The following is a 24,446-nucleotide window of genomic DNA, read 5'->3' on the forward strand; positions in this document are numbered from 1 at the left end:
TCTGGAGGTCAGGTGGGTGGGCAGTCTGTGCATTGGGAACTCAGATGGGCGAATGACCAGGGCCAAAAATAGGGGCATCAACTTTAACACGGGATCAACTATTGTACAAGTATATATGGTAATTACTGTAAGTGACTAACCAGAAACAAATATTTTTGTTTAACACTTGCATTTAATTCCAAGTTAAGACTTTTGAGTTTTTTTTTTACATCTTCCTGAAATTATAGTGATTTTCCACCATCTTGGTGGAAAATGTATATAATGACTATTATGGATTCAAAAAAATAAGCAGGATATACTTTTGAATCCATGCTTGAGGCATTTGGAGACTTCTTCCTGTTATAAAGATAATTTTCTCCAGACAAGTTCAAGGATCCTTTGAATTTTGGAATGGTTTTACATATTATTGTGAATAATTGGAAACTATGTACCCTAATACCAAAGATTTGCATCCTAAACAAAGAAATTGTTCAAATGTAAAGGTACAGTCACCTCAAGGCGAAATAGTGAAGTCCAGTAGGCAGGAAAAAACGAGCAAGTGAAAATCAAGTGAATTTAAGGTTGCACTATTTTAATGTTCCAGGAGCATCTCCCAGAAAGCTCCTCAAACTAGGCCAGGTCATTAGAAACAAAATGGGTGTTATCACTTTGGGGGTGTGTTTCTGGTCTCCTTACCATAAACAGAAGATAGCAGCAAAAATGTAGATATTTTGGTAGATATGAGAGAGGCAATAAAAATGGGGGAAATTGTACTGGGGCATTTTAATTTCCCAAATATTAACTGGGATTGCCTCAGAGGAGGCAGAATTTTTGAAGTGCATCCAAAAGAGCTTTTTGATAAGAGTATGTGGCTTGACAAATGAAGGAGGGAGAATACTGTACTTTTAACATGGGGAATGAAGCAAGTCACTTGGAGTGTCACCGGGGGAATCATTTTGAAGATGGTGACTCTTAGTCCATATATTTTTTAATAATTATGGAAAAGCATAGCTGTAGATCACCAATAATGGTCTTAAATTAAGGAAGGATGTTTCATTAATATGAGGGAGGACCTGGTAAACGATGGTAGAATGGGAGCATTCTACAAGTCTACATCTGCACAGTGGGCATCAGAAAATTGACAAAAATTCAAGACCAAGGTATTGCTGTGAGGGTAAAAGCCAGTGGCAACAAGAATAAAGAACTCTGGGTGTTGAAGAATATTAAGTGTTGGATAAAGAGAGCAAAGGAAGGATAAGGCAAACACATGGAATTAATCAAAGGGAGCACTCTCATGAATATAAATGTGCAGGGAGATGCTAAAAAAAAAGAAATTTGGAAGGCTGAGAGGAGTCACAAATCACTGGCAGACTGGATTAAGGTAAATGCAAAGGAGTTCTACAAGGACCAAAAAAAAATAAAAGTAGAGTCTATTAGGGACAAAAGAGGCAACCTTTTGTAGAGCTCACATAGGGAAGATTCTAAATGAATAATTTTCATTGGTTCTCACAAAAAAGATTTTGTAGTTGGAGAATTCAGTGAAAGGGAGGAGGTTTTCATAAGAGGAGAGTGAATAAACCCTTAGGTCCAGGTGGTGATGCATTTGGGTGTACCATTGAAGCAGGGACATATTCAGAAGTCCATAAATCCAGACCACCTGGGAATCTGGACTTCTCGAAAATTCTCAAACTTTTAAAATTTAGCGGCCTTTTGTGTGCATGTTCATGCTTAAGCACCATTGATGCACAGAGGTGACATACAACCACTTATTTCTCTTTAAAACTGCTTGTTTTGATAAATGAAGCATGCTGTATTTGCTAATCAATAAATGATCAAAATTGACCTGTTCATCTCTTTATTCTTCCTTAAGTTTGAATTTTAAAAATACTGCCAGAAAATCTGGACTGAGCAATCGATTTTCAAACTTCTACTGTACCATGCATGTCCCAGCATTAGTACTTCCAAAAGATATAGTCTTAGGGAGTATTGAGGAACAGAGCACATCCATAGCTAGATAACATGGTTAGGTTGGAATATAGGATACTGTCCTTCATTGTCAGGGGACTGAATAAAGAAGTAGGGAGATTTTGCTCCAATTTTATAATGCCTTGGTCAGATTTCAGTTGGTGTATTGTGTGCAGTTCTGATCATTGAGACAAAGGGAGGATGTGATAAAGGAGATCCACCATGATGATGCCTGGGATGGAACTGTTCAGTTATAAAGGGAGGCTGGAAAAGTTAGATTTGTCCTAGAAGTGGAGGAGGTTACAAGAGGATGTTTTTGACGTATATAAAAGTGAAGGGTATAGATAGGGTAGTCTGCAGGAAACATTACCCTGTCAGATGTTGATAAAACAGAAGGACACAGGTTTAGGGTAAGGGGAAGAGATTTTGCAGGGATGTGAAGACCTTCACCCAGAGGATGGTAAGTACCTGGAAAGCACAGTATGAGTGAGTGGTTTTTATAAAAACTTGTTCAAAAAACAAATAATATAACATATGCAGCAACATGAAAATGTTTATATATATATATATATATATATATATTAAAAAAAAGAATCTCCCCCCCCTTCAGCCAACTCTCCTAAGGAGAGCCATAAGAAAGCCAATTTAAGAATACATCCTGCCTTTTCCTCCATTTATTGTAATTCAAAAGATAAATTTTTATGTATCAAAATTGCTACACCTTTAGCTCTAGAATTAAATGAAGAAGAATATACATGCCCAACCCAGTCCCTTTTTAATTTTATGCTTTCCTTATCATTTAAATGTGTTTGTTGTAAAAAGGCAATATCAATTTTCATTTTCTTAATATACGCCAAGACTCGCTTATGCTTAATCGGACTATTTAATCCTCGAACATTAAAAGTAGCAAACCTCAACTTTGACATATCTACTATTATTACTAAATACCAATAATATCTTTAAATAAAAACTCAAATCAACGTATATAGGCCCTCCAATAAACAAAATCACAAATTAAAAACTAAATAAAATGAAAATTTAAAAAAATAAACAACCCCCCCCCCCCCCCCCCCAAAATCTACCAAAAGGTAGTAATCCCCTAAACAAAAATTGGGTGTGGGTCATCCACCAGTGGCTGATGACTAGTAAAGAACAGTGCAAATCTCTCCCTCCCCAGCCAAACAATCAATAACATCAAAATATCATAATAACAAAAGGAAAAAAAATAGAATAAGAAAATTCTTCTTTTCATCCAGAAGATTCCAAACTCGAAGATCCCATTTCAGAAGGAGGTAGACTCCTTCCATTCCCGTTTTTCCCATTTCTGCCATTTCCGTTTCTAGAGCAACCAGATTTTTCTTTAGGAGATAATGGTTGGCTATGTCTTTGTCCTCTTATATCTGGCAATGAATCAGCAAAAATCATTGCTTCACGATCAGTTTCAAAAAACCAAAATTGATAGTCTCCATAAAACACCTTCAACACTGCAGGGTAATGAAAAGTAGACTTATAACCTTGACACCACAAAACTTCTTTATCTGGATTGAATCGACGTCGACGTTGGATGACCTCTTGACTCAAATCAGAATAAAAAAAGACATTGCTATTCTGAATCAATAATGGGGTTTGTCGTTGTCTCGCATTTTGTACTACAAGTCGAAGTATTGCTTCTCTGTCTAAATAACTTAAACATTGAATTATTACTGGTCTCGATGGTTGACCAGCTGAGGGTGTTCTTCTTAAAGCTCTATGGGCTCTTTCCAGTACCAATCCCCCAGAGAAAAATTTTTGCCCTAATATTTGCGGGATCCAGTCTTTAAAAAAACAAAGAGGATCTTATCCTTCTATACCTTCTGCCAAACCAACAATTTTCACATTATTCCTTCTGCTTTGATTCTCCAAGTAATCTATTTTTCTTTCTAGCTCCTTCTCACGTTCTCCTAGTTCTATGATTGATTTTTTTCACCTTCAACACTTTTTCTGTGTTAGAAGTCACTTGTTGTTTACAGTCCAAAAAAAGCAGTCTGAATTTTTAAAAATTCTTCATAAGATGCATCCACACGTGTCTTAACCATATTTAATTCTGAACTTATACCAGCATTCATTTGAACCATTTCATTCATTAGAGATGTCAACAAAGATTTTATAACAGCTTGAACAATAGCATTTAATTGCATACACTGTGACTCAACAGAAGGCATTTTGAAAGTTTTACTGCGGGGTCTGGACTCCCAGCGACGGCACTCCGACTTCCTCAGGGGTCGACGCTGGTCTCCCCCCGCATCTCATTGTTTTTTCATCAATTCACGAAGAAAAACGATTTCCTCATTGAAATGCTACCTGATGCATTTCCAACAATGGAGTCGTCTTCCTGTGTGCTCCCTCCGTTGAAATTGAATGGCTTTCCAAATCGGGGTCCACTTCTTGGGAACACGCACCTTCTTCCAGAGAACGGGTAATTCCAGCGCCATCCTTCATTTGGTGAGCAATATTTTTTTTTCAGCTCCCACAGGCAATCTTTGAGGTTTAGACAATGAAGAGATTGAGCCTGGGGCTGTATCAAGTCGTCTAAGCCCCAAATCTTCAGCACTTCAAAAATATAACTTCTTAAGAACTTGAGGTTTAATCTTTTTACCATTAGTGGCCATAATAATTCCTTAATACTTTAAACTAAAATTTTAAAAGTTTAAACTTGAAAACAGAGGTAAAAAACGGGTATTTAAAAGTCTGGCCAGAGAGGTCGGGATTGCACGTCTAGACTCTATGCCATCTTGCCACACCCATTTGAGTTCCATAGCATTCTATATGGTTGAAGTTGAGTTGCTAACAGCATTTTGAAAGGAGCATTTGATTTGTTTGTGTAGAATAGGTGCCCTCCACAATTTTGGGGGAAAAGATGATTTTTTTTTAATTTGCCCCTGCGCTCCACAGATTAAAATACACATTCCAGATTTTATTAAAGGGTATTTCCATACATTTTGGTTTGACCACGCAGAAATTATAGCACTTTTTATACATAGTCCCCTCATTTCAGGACACCATAATATTTGGACATAGCAAATATTATTAATACTTCGTTGCATATCCCTTGTTTGAAATGACTGCTTGAAGTTTGCGATTTTTAGACATCATCGGGTGCTGAGTATCTTCTGGTTATGCCCTGCCAGGCCTCTAATATAGCCATCTTCAGCTTTTGGGGGCTTGTCCCCTTAAGTTTTCTCTTCAGCATATGGAAAGCATGCTCAATTGGATTTCCATCAGGTGACTGACCTTGCCATTCAAGAATTTTCCAGTTTTTTGCTTTGAAAATCTCCTTTGTTGCTTTAACAATGTGTTTGCGATAATTGTCATGTAGGATGAAACGCCAGCCAATGAGTTTGGAGGCATTTGCTTGAACCTGAGCAGATACGATGTTTCTATACACCTCAGAATTCATTTTGTTCCTGCCATCAGAGTAGCATTATCAATGAAGATAAATACTTCTAGTACCTGTGGCAGTCATACACATCCAGGCCATGACAATCCCACCCCCGTGTTTCACAGATAAGATGGTATGCCTTGGATCTTGGGTAATTCCTTTGTGCTTCCACACTTGGCTCTTGCCATCACTTTGATACAGACTCTTTTTACAGAATTCTGTAGGCCCTTTTGTTATGAGCCCAAAGGACCCCAAAACCCAGCAGCAGCAGACATTCACCAAGACAAGTGGCTTTCAAAACAAAAGTTATTTTTAATCAACTTCAAAAATGAAAATAGAAGCAAACATTAACTTAACTCTATACCTAACTAATCCAAATTAACGCCCTTCTAATTCTAAGTGCAAGTGTATGGAATGTGTGTGTAAATTCAAGAAAAGTTCTTTGGTTCACAGTTCAATCTCACTTCCAAGTTCTCTGGTTGCAGGCAATGACCATACTGTGCACAGAATTTTAACATGTATAAAGTTCACCAGGCTTGGTGCTTGAAAGATAAATGTTTACTGCTCAGGAAGGTTTTTGTAGGGTTTGCAGAGAGATATATTTGTTGCTCCAGGATTTCCACAACTGAGGTACCACTACTAGTCACCTCAGGGTCTCGCTGATGAAACTTGCCCCATCAGGGTCTTCTAGATGGTAACCTCTTTCTTCAAGCTACCACAGAGTTCCATTCCTTCCTCAATTTCAAGAGAAACATCAGACAGATAGCACTTCCAGCCATCTACTGCTCTGGAACTTGCTTTCATCAGTTTCAAACAGTTTCCCCTGGATTGCACGTTTCAGATACTTGTCAGTGTCCCACATACTGACTGACTCACTGACTGAGCTGTTAACTCTCTCTTCCCCCCCCCCCCCCCCCCCCCCCCCACTCCTGAGCAATACAACAGGAGTTCTTTCTTCTGTTCCCATCTGTTAGATAAACAAAATCTAGGAGTGACCTTTCTATGAGCACTTTGCAGAAAGGGTACTGATAGACAGCAGGACTCCAGCAAGACAATGGTCAAGCATTTTATGATGTCAGTTCAAATAACACTTACTTGTGAAAGGTGCTTACATTCTCCAGAGATCCTGCAATGTGAATTCTTCAGTCTTTCAAATAAAATCTGATTTAAAATGTGTGTGACCCACTCTAAATCTTATAAATTCTCCCCAAATATTAATATTATTACACTTTTAAATACTTTGCAAACTGTAATTTGGCCATCATGTTTTTTTGTGGCTAACAGCATTTGTGGCTTGCATCCTGCAGTAGGCACTTTCAGGTGGCCAATTGCCCCGTTTGTAAAGCTGCATATTTTGGCAGTATGTGGTTGTGGGGAGGTCACGCGAATGTGCAGGTGGCGCTTGCAAGATGAACTTTGTAACCCTCCTCCAAGAGGGATAATCGCCGCAGAACAGTGGCCTCCCCAGCCATCTGCCGCCTAAAAGCGGCTGCATTTGGGATGACAATCAGCTGGTGAGCGTCAGACAGCTCCTCTCCCAGCTGCCCCTTTCCCTCGGCGCAGAACATCGGGGCAGGAGCAGCTGGCTGGACTGTCAGCGCGGGAACTGCGGGGCTGGAGCAGCTGGCGGGGGAGAAGGGGGCTGTCCGAAACAATGCTGGTACCCGATTCGAGTGCCGTACTCCCCCGCCGGCCGCCCCAGCCCCTTTCTCCCTGCCAGTGCTCCAGCCCCTGTACTCACCCACCGGCCGCTCCAGCCCCATGAGCGGGGCAGTGAGATCAGTGTGGGGACGTCCGCTGTCCCAGCTGACAGTCAGCCATCCTGAATTGACTGTCCAAGGAACAGGAGCCAGAATGCGCCCAGATGCGCATCCTGGCACAGCTGTCCTTTCAGGTGACCAGCGCTGCACTTTCAACGCTGCCACCTGAACTGCAATTTAAAGAGACGCTTCTGCTTCTTCAGGCGCATTCTTAGCGGAGAATGCACCTGAAAAAGCCTACTGTAACTTCTGTATTTCTGTTCATGTAATCTTCTGTGAACAGTAGTCATTGACACATCCACACCTATCTCTAGAAGAGTGTTTCTGATCTATTGGATTTTTTGCGGAACTTTCTAAATTTTGGTTATAATTCTTCTGTCATCAGCAGTGGAAGTCTTTCTTGGCCTACCAATCGCTTTACAATTACTGAGCTCACCAGTATGCTCACTCTTAATGATGTTTCATACAGTTGAATTTGGTAATCCTAAGGTTTGGTTAAATGTCTCTTACTGTTTTATTCTTGTTTTAAGCCTCATAATGGTTTCTTTATATTTCACTGGCACAATTCGGGTCCTTGTTGAAAAATGGCAACTACAGACTCCAAAGGTGATCAGAAGCTTAGAAGCAACCCTCGCTCTGTACCAATGAAACAATTAAACACGCCTGAGTAATCACAAACACCTATAAAAGCCAAATGTCCCAAACATGGTGTTCTGAAATGGGACAACTGTTATAAAAAGTGCTGTAAGCTCTACATGGTCAAACCAAAATGTATTCAAATAACCTGGAATAAAAACTGCAATGTACATTTGAATCAGGTGAATTGTTTGATTATAAATTTAAAACTGAAGTACAAAGGCAAATAAAAGAAAAAAATCTGTCCAAGCATGATGGAAGGCACTGTAGGTCTCTGAACAAAGTGGTAGCATTAAGAGAAAAATGAGCCCAGTGGTTGATGTGAATGAATTGGGCCAAATGGCCTGTTTCTAAGTATGATTCTAAGTATCCAATTACCACTGTAATTTCTGTTAAAAGTCTATGTATCTTATTGTAAATTGAATTGTATTTCATTAGTAGTGAAACTAAGCTGAAATAATAATAGACAATTTCCATTACAGACATGTTTCACAATAAAATATCTTTTGGTTAGATGGGAAAAGGAAAATCACAAATTGAATCTTAAAATCATAACTGCCAAATAGTCAAGTTCAAGATTATTTTATTGTCATGTAATAAAACAAAAAATGTAATATTACACAAGTTTCTTTAATCTGCTGTAAAGGCAGCATTAGCTTGCCCAGCACCCCTTACAATAAGAGAAAGTGAAGAAAAGTCACAGAATGTCTGTGAATTTGCCTCAAGCGCTCCTGCAGCCACACAGATTCCTGTTTGAATCATCGACAACCTGAGTTCCTGATCCCAACCTGCGATGCAATCAGGAAACCTTCAGCGTCTGAGGTCCTTTATGCCCTCAGCACCCTCTCGGATTGCAGTTCTTATACCTGGATCTCCGGCAACCTGCAGCTTGTGTGGTTTCTTTGACTGGAAGTCGCCTGCAGACTGTGTGGTCCTTCAGCCGCTGAAGCCCCTCACATGTCCACTGCCATGGTCACTGTCCTGTAGGGCCACCTCCTATGCTCCTTCTTAACAGGGTGTGTTCTCCCAGTTCTGGTGCCCTGCGCTGGTCCACTACTCTCCTAGAACCTGCAGCCCCCGGCTTCTTTTTAACAGGGCATTTAAACCCTGTAGGGAACCATTGGTATTAGGACTGGGTGGTTGGACCCTGCAGAGGAGCACTGTCCCTCCGCTCTCCCTAGGTCTATACCAGCGGCACCGCTGCTGTTTCAGCAGCTCCGGCAGCACCACCGTTTTTTTTTAATTCTAAAATGTGAACAAAAATATATTGATTAAATGGAATTAAACAAGAAAGTCTACAGATCCTGTGAATGTTGTTCAATCCACAAAAGTACAGGAGAAACTCAGCAGGTCACACAGCATTCTTTATGTAGCAGTGGCATAGCCAATATTTCAGGTGTGAGTCCTTTATGTCACTTTTACTCATAAATGGAGTTGCCTAGTAACAGGTTTCCGATGTATTGCTAAGAGGGCATTGCTGATGATTTGGTATCTGTGGAAAAGACCTTTCCAATTAACTAACCTATAATATGGTAACTGTATATAATTTACCCAAAACTAGAACTTAAAAATATCTTAAATTCATCAGTGAAGCCAAATAGTCCTAAAGTATCGTTTTGAATTACAGGCTTGAAAGAGCAAAGAAGCTTCAGGAACAAAAAGAAAAAGAATTACTGGAGAAACAAAAAGTGGAACAAACAGATGTTACAGGTATTTTTTTTTAATTGGTGTATGATACAACTTGCAAAACTATGTCAAGCAGAGAATAGTGGTATGACATTTTAATACTCATGGAACATGTGCATCACTGGCAAGATGCGTATTATTCATCCTTGGTCATCCTTGAGAAGGTGGAAATAAGTGACTTTTTATATTATGTACTAGCATCCCTTTGGAGAAGCATACAATTTAGTAATGAAAGTGCAACTCTTTGACTCAGCAGTACTGAAGGATTGTCAGTGTAGATCCTAGCTCAGAATCCCCTCCAGAAGCCACAGCTGATGGTAATCTCAATGATGTGTTGTCTACTAGCCTGTCCATGCAGAATTTTTAAAAGCCACAACATTCACTCTTCTGGCCACTTGCCCATATCTATTAATGATAGATAAATTTCTGTCAGGGATTTATCTTAATGTAATTTAACACCTGCACCTGCTCTCTTCAAGCCATCGCTATTTACTTCTATGAGTTCCATAGCCTTCATATCGTTCTCCACATTAAGTACAGATAGCAGCATGGTTGGTGTAGAGGTTAGTACAACGCTGTTACAGCACCAGCGATCGGGTCCAGGATTGGAATCCTGCGCTAAGGAGTTTGTACATTCTCCCCGAGCCTGTGTGGGCTTTCCACGGGGGGTCCAGTTTCCTCTCACGTTCGAAATGTACTGGAGTTGTAGGTTAATTGACTGGCACAGGTTTGTGGACCAAAAAGTCTTGTTACCATGTGTATGTCTAAATTTAATTTCAAACATTTTTTGATTTAAAAATGAATACTTATGGAGAATCTTGCACATTTCCTGTGGGTCTACATGTCAATAAACTCTCCATAGTTACTTTTTTTTAAACCTTTAATATATACTTACAGCATCTCTTCAAATTCGACTCAACTTCATCTGTGCCCTCCTTAATTTCCTTTTTAATGAACTACATTCTCTATACCACTCAAAAGATTTGCATGATTTTCTTTCTTTTTAAAATATTTTTATTGATATATTATGCAAAATTGAACAGTACAGTTATATTGTAATGTACAATTCAAAAGATAAGAATTTTTTTTTAAACACATAATTCAAAACCCCTACCACTAAACAAGGTTAAAAGCTAACACATCGGAATCAAGTGACAACAACCTGAAGATGCACAATACCAAAGCTTCAGAACAACCCTAATTCTTTAGGTTATGATAATAGTCCATAAATGGGCCCCACATCTTTTGAAAGTTAATATTTGACTCTTTAATGGCATATCTATTTTTTTTTAAGCTTAAGACATAATTTCATTTAACCATTGTATATGTGTAGGTGGAGTATTGTATTTCCATTTAATCAGCTTTGTTCCTTGCAATTGGGATGTTTTTAAAAATGTTGGGTTGATCCTGGGTGATCCACTCAGCCCAAAAAATGGGGGTCAACTTATATGCCGGATATACCTTAAAATTAGGCTAAAAATGGGGGTCAACTTGTACACCAGTTGCCTTGAACGCCAAAATATACAGTAATAATTTTTCCCCAAAGAAAGAAAGATTCTATAGAAAGAAGCTTAACCAAAGTGAAAAATACGATAGCATAAAGATAAGCAATATTTGCACATACACAGTAGAAACATGTCCCATTCCCATTTTCAACTGAAATTTAAAAAACCTACGCAGATGCATTAACATCATGAAACTTTAAACCTTGTAAATAATTTCAAATCAGTAGTAATTTTTTTTAAAAAAGAAGGCTCCTTAAATTATAAAGATCCACATTTAACTTTCCAAGCTCAGTAACATGAACACTAAAACTTAGTTGATTATTAAAATATTTTCCAAACCTAAAATAGATTTACACGTTATACGTTATTTCAATGCTGACCACATTTTCCCACCGGTCATTATAATAAACTGTATACAGAATATCACTTGCAGTATTAATAAATTAATAATCAAAATAGGTGTATACTGTAAACATTAATGAAGTAAGATTAATAGACTATTTAAATCTTTAACATCAAAATTTAAATTTAAAAAAATGTAATTATTAAGTCAATTAACACCAGAAAAGAGCAGTCAGACATCCCCTTAACCAAAGAAAAAAAAATGTTTTAAAATGAGAACAGCTTCAGACACAGGCTATATTACAGATGGTGTCAGCTAAAACTTCTTCCATCGAATTCAAAAATTTCTTAAGGCCATCTTCCAAGGTGATTCGCAGACGGGCTGGATACAACAAAGCAGGTCGAACTCCTTTCTTAAATAACTCAATCATAGCATCTCTATATTCTTTCCGGATATCCATTACTTTAAAGCAGAAATCTTCAGAAATTCAAATTTGTTGATCCTGATGGTTCAAATTTCTATTCCAATGAGCTTGATGAATAACACAATCCTTCTCTTGATAATGAAAACAAAGAATTACTGAGACTGGTCCAGGTTGGAGTGGGCAGCATATGGGAAGTTCCATATCTACAGGGCTCTTCCACCCCCCACCCCCTCGCCTGGCATTTCTCTCTCCAGAGAGCTCAAATGTCTGTGAGACATCAGCAGGGTGATGTCACTGAACTTCCCCTTTAGCCCTGAAAACTTGAGCAGGTATCCTCCACTCCGTGAACTCCAATCCCTCCAGGAGGATAATGGCTTCCTGGACTGCCATCCTTGTTGCCAGTTCCATGAGGGGCAAGACCACACCTCGATAGACGGGGCGTGTGACGGTGTCTAAATAGCCCACCAAGCTACCAGTCACCTTTATGCTCCCTGAAAGGTGGTGCTTGTGGGTGCCCTCATAAATACCCACGATCTGTCCCCACTCCCTAACAATCCATGCCTACGGTGTGCTAATGAGGCTGGCCGTGTTGGCCCCATTCTGGGAGGGCAGGGAACCTGTTACCATAGTGTGTTGCCATCAGCCTCTTCAGGCAGCACCCACAAGGTGTTGGCAATCATCTGTAGGTCTGGTATAGGGTGCTCGTTTCCCAATGAGAGAGAAAGGAATTGAGAGCCCCCTCATCTCCCAACTGAAGCAGCGGCATGGTTAAGTGTTCGCTGGTATCGGTCCCCTTGCCCGGTTAGCCCCTTAGCAGAGTAGTTGTGGGACTCCATTATCTCACAATGACTACATACGTACCCATCCGAGGTCCCTTCATTTTTGAGAATCAGTGGGGTTCTCTCGTTGCACACTGGGACCCCGTGGTCACTGGTCGGGCTTGTAAAGTTTCGGGTATGCAGGGAGGAGAAAATATGTTGTGGGACTCGATTTCCTCAGGGTTATCACCATCCATTCACGCAAAGTTGGTCGCATGCCCTTGGTAAAGCTGCAGTGCCTCTTCTAGTTCCCAACACTCATGTTGCAGGGATTCTATCTCCCTATCTTTCTGGGCACCCTGATGATTTAACTCAGACATAATATCCCACTGGAGCCTAAGCTGGGATATCAGTAACCATAGGGGTTCCCTATGACTTTCCTTCTCCCCCCTGCACCTCCCCCAAAACTCCTCCCGCCCAGCCCTGGGAAACCACAGTAACCCCAGATTGGAGACCACATGGTGCCCTATCTTCTCATCACAGATGTTCAACCTGCCGACTCAATCAACTGGCATGCCATTTCCCAATCAAATGGCTGAACTCCTGACGGTCATCATTCCACCTGTAGATTTTATAATCCAACCTTGGGATCGTTTCCAGCTGCCTTCATTTCTGCAATCAGTGATGTGGTCCCTGTCAGTGAACAGGTACACAATCACACACACACCTGACAGGACACCCACACACGGAGTTATTAATACAAGCTCCCACATGGTTAGGACTCCATGTGTGTCCAGTGATAACTCTTTGAACCCTCCTATCATTGGGAAAAGTATCCGGTTCGGTGGGTTCACTGAGCGTTTGCTAGTGTTAGTTTACTGGCAAACTTATCTGCTCAAATCCTTTAAATTTAAATCTATGATTAAGGTTTCACATAATTGAGCTGTATGTTTAGTTTCTTGGAAAATGTGACTATCGTGGTTGACAGGAATAACATTCTGTCAAAAGAACATTCACAAATGTGAGATTGTGCACCACTAGATTTAAAAATAGTATCCCAAAGTAATAAATTTATGTTGCCATTACTCTGATCAATTGACCTTTCCCTGTAATTTTACACTTTGCATAACAAAACACAGTACAAGATTCCAATGCATGTCCAATGGTCTGCTCACAAAACCATCTCCAACATTGCATTTCTTGTATGTGATAAAACTGATACGTGATAAAAGTGAAACTTGTTTCTCCAGCTATCAACCATATATTTTGGCATACAAGTAGAGTCGTGAAACCCAAAAAAAAACTCAGAAAATGGGGGTCACCTTGTACGCTGGATATACTTTTGAGGCTTAAATTCAGCTCAAAATCCAATCTGCGCTGATCTGGAATAAGTCAACACTGAGAAACCAAAACAAAACCTGACTGCAACAGATTTTCACTGAGATTTTTATTGAAAACAACACAATTAAAACCCTTCAAAGTCACTATCATTGTCTGAAGCAAAGTTGGAAGCAAGCTCATCCATACTCTTAGCAGTTTAAACAGTCATCATATGGGTCCCAGTCTTTTATCTCATGAGGTGGTTTCAGCTTCATTGTTAATGACCCACAATCTTCCATATCATCAATTGCACAATAGGTACGGCACTTTTTAAACAATTTTATCACAGTCTCTAACTGTCCCATGCCTTGAGCACGAAGTTACACAGCACAAGTGATGCAGCACCCATTGCTCCTCTTTTTGTAAACTACTTTTTTGCACTCGACATCCATGTATTCCATTCCACATGCTTATGGTCTTTGAATGGCTTGTTCAAGCAGGCATCAAGAGGTTGCAGTATAAACGTCAAACCACATGGGATAACCACCATGTGTTGATTTGTGCTAATTTACTTTGTATTCTCAGTTAAGTAGCTACAAAACATATCCCAGACCAGCAAATTCCTTGCGTAAACCGCCTGGCCGCCTGTTCCACGCATTGTTAATCCATAGTTTGACACTTTTTTATCCATCTATCCTTTTTCATGAAAATGTACAAAAATACCTACTGGGAATTTTATTTCAGCTTTAAGATTACCATGGGTCGAACTTTGTACCTTTCATGGCCTGTACTTCTGGTTTGCACTGTTCTGTTGCCCATCATGTTGAAATTCATGGGGGTTTCATCCATGTTTCCAATATTTTCCAATACAGTTACGTATAATAAACTGGTGAAAACTTACAATTTTATGATCATGATCTTTTGGTAGTTTCTGTGCAATTTTTGATTTTTTTTTGTCGTAATACCATATTTTTCCTATTCATGAAACGGTTGCATTAGCCTACTGTAGCCTCAAAATCTTTACGGAGGTCTGGGTGCGACTGTAGCAATCTTTCCTCTGTTCCTGTACCCATTCTGCAATGTGATTTTCCAACTCTGACCAACAAATGATTCCTTTTCTCAACTAACATTACCTTTTTGGTATTTTTCTTAGTCTTTTCTTTCTTCCTTCAATCTCTTAACAATTTCTCACATACATCAAAGTTCCTTGCAGCAGCTCTGTTGGTTTTCTTGGCCATTTCTATCCCTTTCAACTTAGAACTCACTTCATATTTTTGTTTTGTCATTGGACCCTCCATGATAGCAATCACCTCCAACCATCTCCCAGCAATCTTTGGGGGTGGACTTGTACACCAGTCAATGGGTCATCCAGAAAATTTAGGTTGACTTATACGCTGGATATACCATAAACCCCTTAAAATTAGGCTGAAAAATGGGGGTCGACTTGTACACCAGTCAATTTATTCGCCAAAATATATGGTATATTGTAGTATTGAAGTTGCAAACTTCGGAGTTGGAAACATAGAATGAAAGATTGGATACTTTCTCGATATGAAATAAAATCCTCTTTCCCTTTTGTGGAATATTTCCACCGAGTACACTTGCAGGAATGACTAAAATAATTTATCCCCTTTTAAAAGAAAAAAAATGTTGTCAATTTTATGTTGGTTGCCACTTTTCAACCATTGATATTTTGTGGAAATCTGTGATTTTTTTTTTCCTCCACAGTATTATTTCAGCAATGATTTGGACTTTATATGATACAGAATCGGCATGCAGCATTCTTCTGCTCAATTTTTATAAAATATGTATTCTTTTCTTTTTCACTTGTAAAACTGAGTCATTTACTAATGAGATATATAGATTCATTTCTGATGTCTGTGTTTTTTTTTCTGTTCACCCTAGATGTATCTGTTGATGGTTTTTGAGCTGTATCTGTCCAGTACTTCCAAAGATGCTCATTTCAAAATGAAATTTTGAAGTTTCTATTTTACATGTACAGACTTGTGGATAAAATGTGATTGAGATTTTGATTTCTACATTATTTAGTGGATGCCCAGATGTAAACCAATTTTCAATTTCAGATTGAAAAAGGTTACATTTTGACATCTGGAACAAATTTGTAATTTAGTCAACTTGTTTGGAAAGAAATAGAATTGCAAATAATATGTTACTGGACAGTATAACCAGTTATATTGGATTTTTTTAAATTTCTATCAGTTCAAAAATAGAGAATCCAGGTTGTTAAATTTAAGAAGGAGAATATTGTTACCAAGATAGACAGTACCATTTTATGAATATATGCATGGATTACAAGTTTTGGACCATTGGTTGTTCAATAAACTCCCATGAGAATATCACTGCAGTGTGAGCCCTGATAATTGCTGCCAAAATGCAGATGTCATGAATATTATTGTGCATGGAAAACAGAAACTGCCAAAATGTTTAAAATTTAATTTTGAAAAATTGTAACTGGACAAATACTGCTGAAAAATAAGCACTATTTATTTTCAACAGACACACCTAATGGATCACTTGGAAATGTCAACCAGCCAACAGGTAGGAGAACTTAATATCTATTTTTAGTAAACTATGTTCCTTCATAATCCTATTTGTTCCTTTCAAATCACTCCAGATGTCAACACTTTTTTTCTGGTTAGTCTTCATGTATTGGAGTATTTGATGAAATGTAAAATTCAAAATTTAGATTTAATCTATATTTTTCCTGTCATAAAGACTGGAAACAGTTATTCATCTGTTGAATAAAACTACTTATTGGTGTTCTACTCTCTATCAATCCTGATTGGTGATGTTAATGAATTTTCACAGATAATATCGACAGAGTTTATGCCTAAACCTAAACAACAATTTATTTCCTGGCCAGAGGCAATACTCCCAGAAGGGACTGTAACATTAAGGGCGAGCGTGCAGGTGTAAATAAAAGTACTTTGAAGGATATTGTTGTGGTTTGTGTGGTTTTTTAAAAAATAAATTGTGAAGAATGTGACATGGTAACCCTGGTTCACTCTACCTCAATTTTATTTACCCACTCCAGCATCTCGTTGCTTGGTGTTGTACCAACCAATAAATGTCTTAAACTTAATGTGACACGAAGACACTCAGTTTGAGGAGAGTGAGTTCCAGATATCTACTCCAGTTTTTTTTTTCTTTTGGTGTGGGTGGGGAGGAGGGGAGGACCTGATTTCAGTTCTGAAAGATTTCAGATTTTGCATAGCATGATATACACACTCTCTCACTCAGATCCAGAATAATATTGCATTATGTTCCTTACAATTTAGTCCAACTGCTCCTTTTTTTGCATTCCAGTTAAAGGTCACCACTCATCAGCCTTTTTGTCCCTGTGGATCAATATCTAACTCACTTTTATTCTCAATACTACTTGGTCTCTCCCACCATTAAGAAAATGTATATGCTTCTGTTTGCATTTGTTGGAACAGTGGAAGGTGTGATTTTATTTTTGTGGGGGGAGAAGTTTGCATTTTTTTTGTAATTATATAAAGGATATGTTTGTAAACTTGAGAATTTTGACCTGAGTTTTGCTTAAAAAAACACTTGTGGAATGGGTCAGAGGATAAAATAGGTTGTAAATATAACTTTTTTAAAATTTGTCACAGGCAAGATTCGCTTTACCTTCTCATGTACTTTGTCACTTTTGTTCTAATGAACAAATAGCAATCTCTGCTTATCAATTTGTTGTGTGAATTTTTTTTTTAAAGTGTTCCATGTCTTCACTTTGCTTATCCTTTTAAGTGATTAGGTCAAGGGTCTGTGTGAGCCACGATGATATTGTAACATTGTAGGGTGCATTCTACTGATAATGCCCTCTGGATCCAAAATTGAGGTCAATGGGGGTAAAAATCAAGTTGCTTTTTTATGCCATTAAATGCACCTTGAGCAGCACTGTAAATGAGTATATAGACATTCCACAATTAAGAGTTGAATGTTTATGAAAAGATATGGGTGATCAAATTTCTGATATTTTTTAACAGTTAGTAGTGGATCCGTTCTCAATGTTGCTGCACTCCTGGCATCTGGTACTCAAGTTACACCTCAGATTGCAATGGCTGCACAGATGGCAGCTCTCCAAGCCAAGGCACTGGCTGAAACTGGCATAGCAGTACCTAGTTATTACAACCCAACTGCTGTCAACCCAATGAAGTTTGCAGAACAAGAGAAGAAACGTAAACTCCTTTGGCAGAACAAGAAGGAAGGGGTGAGTTCTACTGAGTGCTGTATCAGCTTTATCTGCGATGGGGGAGTCTTTGATGCAAACATTTCCATTTTTATTCTCTTATTACCTCCTTCACTGCCCACCAACTAAGAGCAGGGTAGTCTTCTGTGCAGAAAGAGATTAAAGACCTGGGAGACTGGGGATGTCAGAGAAGATGATGTATAGGGTAGATGAACCAGATAAATAATTGATATTGGGCAGATTGTCAGAGGATCAAAACAGATGGATTTGATTCAAAATTATGATCAAGTGGGTAGTGTTCTGTTCAGATGAAAGGCACCTAGGGGGAGGTGGCTGTCATTAAGGACAGTAAGATGGGATTGCTGAGTGGGAAGCAGGAGAGGCAGAAGAGTTGAAGGATACTAGATGAAAATGGTCTCAGACCTGCACACAGTGGCCTTTGTAAGGTCAGATCTTTAACCTAAAGCTATTTTCTGCTGACCATTTAAGATGTTTCAAGAGTTTGGGGACCATGCTGTGGGTAGCCCTTGCATGATAGCAAATATTTGGCACCAATGGGCAAATCCAGTGTTTTTGCTAACACTCTTGTGTTCCAAATTGAGAATAATACTTCAAGCACTGAGATATTTGAGCATTACTGATGATAGATGATTTGGGTTTATCTGTATAGTATAATCTCAAACTAATCTGCCATCTCAGCAAGGTGACATTCAATAATATTAATCCTGAATAAAAACAAGGTGATTGATGTTGTGAATGGCCCACAATAATTGAAGAAGAAAAAAATAGAAGATATGTAGAATCTTGGCTTTGTAAATTATTCTACTTGAAAGAGCAAGTCCATATGCATGATTTGGGACATATAAATGTAAGAATAAAATAATTATGAATTCAGTAATTGACATTCTGTGGCTTTCCAAGAGTTGAAACTAAGGGCAGTTCAAGGTAAGCAGGGGGAAGAGATAATTATATAATGGGACAACGAAAAGACATAATTGGAGAGTGGTGGTCAGTTATTGCCAGTTTTGGATTGAGGGCAGTCTGAGCAACTTTAATCATTTCATGCTTTGGAGAAGGGTTCCATATATTTGATTATGCTTATCATGAGCGTTACTGCTTCCAGAATTCTGCTCTTAGATTTGTGTTATTAGAAGAAGTGAGGGACTCGATTCAGTTTTAAAAACAATCTGATTTGTATAACAATGCTGACTTTTGTTTTGAATTATGGGAGAAGAATAGGTAGGCATCAGGTTGCCCAAAAAATTGTACTATTAGTTACTGTTCATGATGTTACATGGATCAAAACAAATAGTGAAACATAAGCTGCAGATGCTAGAATCTTGAGCAGAGATTCTGGAGGAACTTGATGGATCAGATAACATCCATGGGTAGAAATGGTCATTCAATATTTCAAGTCCAGATATTTTTATCAAGATGCATAATTTGGTAACTGGTTGTTACCAAAAGATTTATGAGCAGACCCCTCCCATCCCCATAACTTTTACCAGTGTTGAAGCAGTTTTCAAAGATAACGTATCATTCTTTAGTGCTTGCATGTATCTCCAGAGTTACTGAGCATTTCACCAATCTATATTCTGACATATATGTTTACTGTTCATTTTTTATTTCACTCTTTATTGTATTTCAAAGTTTTGTCACTTGTAGGGTTTGAAATGATGTCCAATTCCATGTCATTAATGCTCACCTTGCTTGGTGAACTGCCTATGAGAGCAAAGTACTTGCAAGTAGAAATAAGAGATGCTATTTCTCTGCCTGCTTCTTTTCCAAACTTTTTCTGTAAAATATCACTTTCTCTGTCAGTATAATTGATTTTTTTTTAATGTACTTTGTTCAAGGATAAGTCACAGACTGCAGAATTATGGGAGAAGCTAAATTTTGGTAATAAAGACCAGAATGTAAAATTCCGGAAGTTAATGGGCATCAAGGTAAGTTGAAATAACAGTAAAGGAAAAAATGTGTTTTTTTTTTAAATGTTTATTACAGGAAAAGCAAGACAAAAAAAGTAGTTAAACAATGTCTAGGGTCAAGTGCAATATACAAGTGTTGGAGAAACTCAGCAGGGCCTGCAGCATCCATAGGAAGTAACGGGTAATCAACATTTCGGATATGGGCAATGGTAATTGTTTGCAAGATAACATGAATCCTAAAAGAATACAATGCTAGATGCAGAAAACCTGGACAGCTATCTAAGATGAAGGATTAAAATTAAAAAGGAAATGGAAGGGGGTGGGGGGGGGTAATGTAAAAAAACACTGGAGGTTATATTCTCATTTTTATTAGAATATAAAGAATGAAAAGATCTTGAAGGAAAAAGTAGGACCTACTAAAGATCATAATTATATCCTATATTTCGAGGTAGATTTGAGTGGCATTCTTAATGAAAAGTTTTCAGATATTCTTCACTAACGGAGGTTTTAGGTAAGGAGCAAGTATGTGAAATAGTGGATGAGATAAGCATAGTGAAGAATAATTATGAAGATTTTCATCTTTGAAGTAAAATTGCTATGCCTCAAAAAAAAATGTACACCCCTGACTATTGAAAGAAGCAAGAGAAGACATTGCACATTGAAAATGAGTTATTAGTCAACTGCTGATTTTATGACTGAAAAACTATTATTGGGGATTCCACAGGACCTGTTTCCTTAATGTTACTCATTTAAACTAAAGAGTTAAAAGAATATTACAAACCTTGGTTGTGCTACTAACAAAGGGTGCATTGACTTCAGGGTGTAAACCATCTCATTATTTGGGCAAAAAATAGATAAATTGCATTCAAGCTGCAGAAGTTTTGGAAGAAACAATAAGGAAAAGAACTTGTACAGTTAAACAGGATATTGGGAAATGTCACTAACCATCAAAAGTACAAGCACTTTTGGGAAAGGGGTAACAGGACACTTGCCTTTATTACCCAAGGCAAAGAATCTAAGAACAGAGAGGTTATGTTAAAATTGTATGCAAAACCTGTTTAGTTGCATCTTGGGTGTTAAGTACAGTTCTCTTCATCACGTGACTGGAAAATCATATTAGTGGAGGAAATTTTGCAAAAATCTGCTGATGCTGTGGTCTCATGTAGTAAACATAAGTGCTGGAGAAACTCAGCAGGTCATGCAGCCTCTGCGAAGTAAGAGGCAATTGATGTTTTGAGCCAGAGTCGTCCTTCAGGAGTACAGAAAATCAGGCAGATGCCAGAATGAGGGTTGGGGGAGAAGCATATGCTAACAGATGATAGATGGAAATAAATGAGAGATGAAATGTTTGAGGATATTCGGTATGTCACCGAGGACTCAGTCTTGTATAGGTGTACCATAGAGAGCAATCTGGCTGGTTGCATCACTGTCTGGTATGGAGGTGCCAACGCTCAGGACAGGAAAAAACCCCAAAGGTTTGTTAAATTGGCCTGTGACATCAAAGGCATCGGTCTTCATTCCATTGAGGCATCTACAAGAGCCGGTGTCTTGAGGAAACAGCTTCTATCCTCAAGGACCCACTATCCAGACCATGCCCTCTTCACTCTTCTACTTCAGGATAAGGTACAGGAGCTTGAAGATGAGCCCTCACTAGCACAATGACAACTTCTTTCCCTCTGCCACCAGATTTCTGAATGATCAATGAACCACAGACAGTGCCTTACTTTGGCTTTTACTTGGAAAATTCATTTTGTATGGTGGTTTGTATAAATGTTTGCACTGTGTTTCTGCCGCAAAACAACAAATTTTGTGTCATGTTCATGACAATAAATTCTGGTTTTGAGAAAGGAGCTGAGGTGATCGGGGCAGAGTACAAAGACAGGGATGAGTGAAAGAGAGAGACCAGGGGAAGAGCTTAACAGAAATTCAACAAGTCGACATTGATGCTTTCTGGTGGAAACTGCCGAGATTTGTGACATCAACTTGGCATTACACGAGGTCATGGACAGACATGTCAGTGTGGCAATGGGGTGTGGAATTAGTGGTTAGCCACCAGGAGGTCCTTGCTGTTTCAGCAGACAGAGCGAAAGTGCTCAATGAAGTGATCCCTCAATCTGAGTCTACTCTCCTTAATGTAGAATAGGCAAGACTTTTTGTACAGGCTGAACTTGTTTTCTGTAGAACAGTAGAAGCTGATGAGAGACTTGGCTGAGGTAAATTAAATTATGAAAAGTTTTTGTTAAGGATCTGTTGCCCTTAACTACAGATTCAAAAAAACCTGGGATCATACATTAAACAAAACAGTTAGAAGGAACTCCCTGCTTTGATCAGATGTTTGAGGCTTAAACTTTTGCAGGAGAGGGTACAGGATGAATGTCAACCATTTGCATCATAACTTTTCTGATTTATTAAATGTCAAATTCCAGAGGAGCAAGCCAGGATAAATGCTGATGCTGCTAGTTTTTAGGCCAAGAACTCTAAAACTGGTAATGGGGCATTCAGGATTTAAATTCTACGTTGGGGTTCTGAACATTGTCTTTGATTGTATTTTAAACTGAATTAGACCTCTGGACTCTTTCGGGAGCCAAAAGATGTAGAATTGAGATGGAATCTCCGTATGATCTTGGAGGAGCAGGATAGAAGGGCCACTGCTCGATTTCTGTTTCTTGTGCTGTGAACAATTATATCACCTTGGGAATAGTCAGTTGTCCACTTTCTTCACTTGGGAAATATATTTGGAGGTAAGACTGTAATGTGGTTATACATGCGATTTGGAGCATATTAAAACTGAGTGATTGAACATAATATTTTGTACTGTGATCATTTTGTTTTGAAGGATGAGGAAGAGGTGGGAACTCCAATCCCAAATCCTGATGAAAGTTTCAAAACTCTAAAGCAGCAGGAAGAAGTGTTCAGGAATTTGGATGCTCAATATGAAATGGCACGATCACAAACTCACACACAAAGAGGGATGGGCCTGGGTTTCTCCTCTTCGATGAGAGGAATGGACACAATTTAAGCGCAAGCATTGTACTTGTGTTCAAGTACATGATTTTTTTTATATTGTCTTTGTCCATGTTGGAGATTTAAAGCTTCATATTGACTTTCACTTTCCCATTTACTGAAAAAGCTAGCAATCTAGCTTGCATGGTTGTTGCAATGCAAAATAATTTATTAAAAAGGGTTTTGATTGTAACGATAACTGGGTGTATCAACAATCATACTGTGATAGTTTTCTTGCTAAACGTTGGGACTTCATTGAAGAAACAGTTGAAGGTGTTGTTTTACAACAAAGAAAGGGAAGTTCTCTCATTTTTCTTATGTATTTGGAGTAATGTATGCACACTGATTTAAACAGCCCTATCCCATTAATATTTTGTTGTAATACTTCATGTTGCTGTATTATGTGATTGCTTTTGTACTAAAACTTGTACAGTTATTTTCATCTTTTGAAATGCCAATGATTGTGTAGTTGTAAATTTGGAGTTAGTTTGTTTGTAAGTACTTATTCCAGTGCTAAAAAAAAAATGCTTTATAGTGCACTGTTCATTATCAAGCTTTCTGAACAATAAATGGATGATTTTCGATACACCTACTATGTATCTTGGAAATTTAAGGAACAGAAAGGAAATGTATAGCCCATAGTGTCCAGTTCCAAAGCCTTCGTGTACCCAGTGTAGTTCAACAATTCATGGTGCATTTCTTCCTCTAACTCCAATTAAATTTGGACCTCTGCCAACAGCTTAACTAAAGCTCTCAGCTTGTCCCCTTGAAAATCTGGGTTCTTTACAAATTTACTCATCTCACTTAAAGATATCTTCCTATTTTGCAAATAAAATCTTTCTTCAAACCTATAATTACAGCATCCTTGTAAATCTCTTTTGTACCCTGTCCAATAATTCAGTAATGTTCTTCCTGAAACATTTTGGCTATTTGTGGGATAACTAATCTTTACACCCTTCTTTACAACTTCTCTGCTCTTTTGTCTTGCATAAGACACCATTCTGTGTACCTCTTTTAAATTAAAAAAAAATCATTTTTGAGGATCTGGATAATATTGACCCGAGCAGCATTTGTTGTTTGTTCTTGAGGATTTTCAGCCTCTACTTTGAACTGAAGAAAAATTGTTGCCCAGGTTTTGAGAATGATGGGTCCAAGATTTTGACTCAATGCCAATAAAGGAATGGGATAGAAAGTATGATGGATGACTTGGAAGGGTATATGTAAATCATTCCCTGTCTTTGATGGAGATTGAGTGTGCATGTGGGGGCTTGTTACAGTAGGTTTTGTAAATAGTATATTTTGCAGTAGTGGAGTGATTGAAAGATTTGTGTGTTGCAAGGGCAGCTTTGTTCTGTATAATGTTGAACTGCTTTAATGATACTGGAGTTGTATTGATCTGAGCATCTGAAAAGTATTCAGTTATATTCCTTGTAGATGCCTAAAGGGGCTTGCTTGCTGAATTATACCATGCCTGATTTGCTCTTGCAGTCATAGAATTTACTGGAATG

The 24,446-nt window shown here is 38.4% G+C and overlaps 1 protein-coding gene across 4 annotated transcripts in view; it reads left to right on the forward strand.

Moving 5' to 3' along the window:
- Positions 1-23,526, forward strand: part of rsrc2 (arginine/serine-rich coiled-coil 2) — a 54,208-nt gene extending 30,682 nt beyond the window's left edge. For 2 of the 4 annotated variants that reach the window (XM_069933233.1, XM_069933235.1), the window contains exons 7-11: positions 9,386-9,468; positions 16,312-16,353; positions 17,805-18,028; positions 19,864-19,953; positions 22,772-23,526. In XM_069933233.1, the coding sequence (XP_069789334.1) occupies positions 9,386-9,468; positions 16,312-16,353; positions 17,805-18,028; positions 19,864-19,953; positions 22,772-22,954 (622 nt within the window). In that variant the 3' untranslated portion in view covers positions 22,955-23,526. Of the gene's footprint in view, positions 1-9,385; positions 9,469-16,311; positions 16,354-17,804; positions 18,029-19,863; positions 19,954-22,498; positions 22,677-22,771 lie in introns of all 4 variants that reach the window. The other 2 variants (XR_011356259.1, XM_069933234.1) reach the window with 2 other exon arrangements.
- Positions 23,527-24,446: the final 920 nt, after the last annotated feature.

The sequence above is a fragment of the Narcine bancroftii genome, chromosome 4 (assembly GCF_036971445.1).
Source record: "Narcine bancroftii isolate sNarBan1 chromosome 4, sNarBan1.hap1, whole genome shotgun sequence".
In the NCBI taxonomy this organism is placed as follows: Eukaryota; Metazoa; Chordata; class Chondrichthyes; order Torpediniformes; family Narcinidae; genus Narcine; species Narcine bancroftii.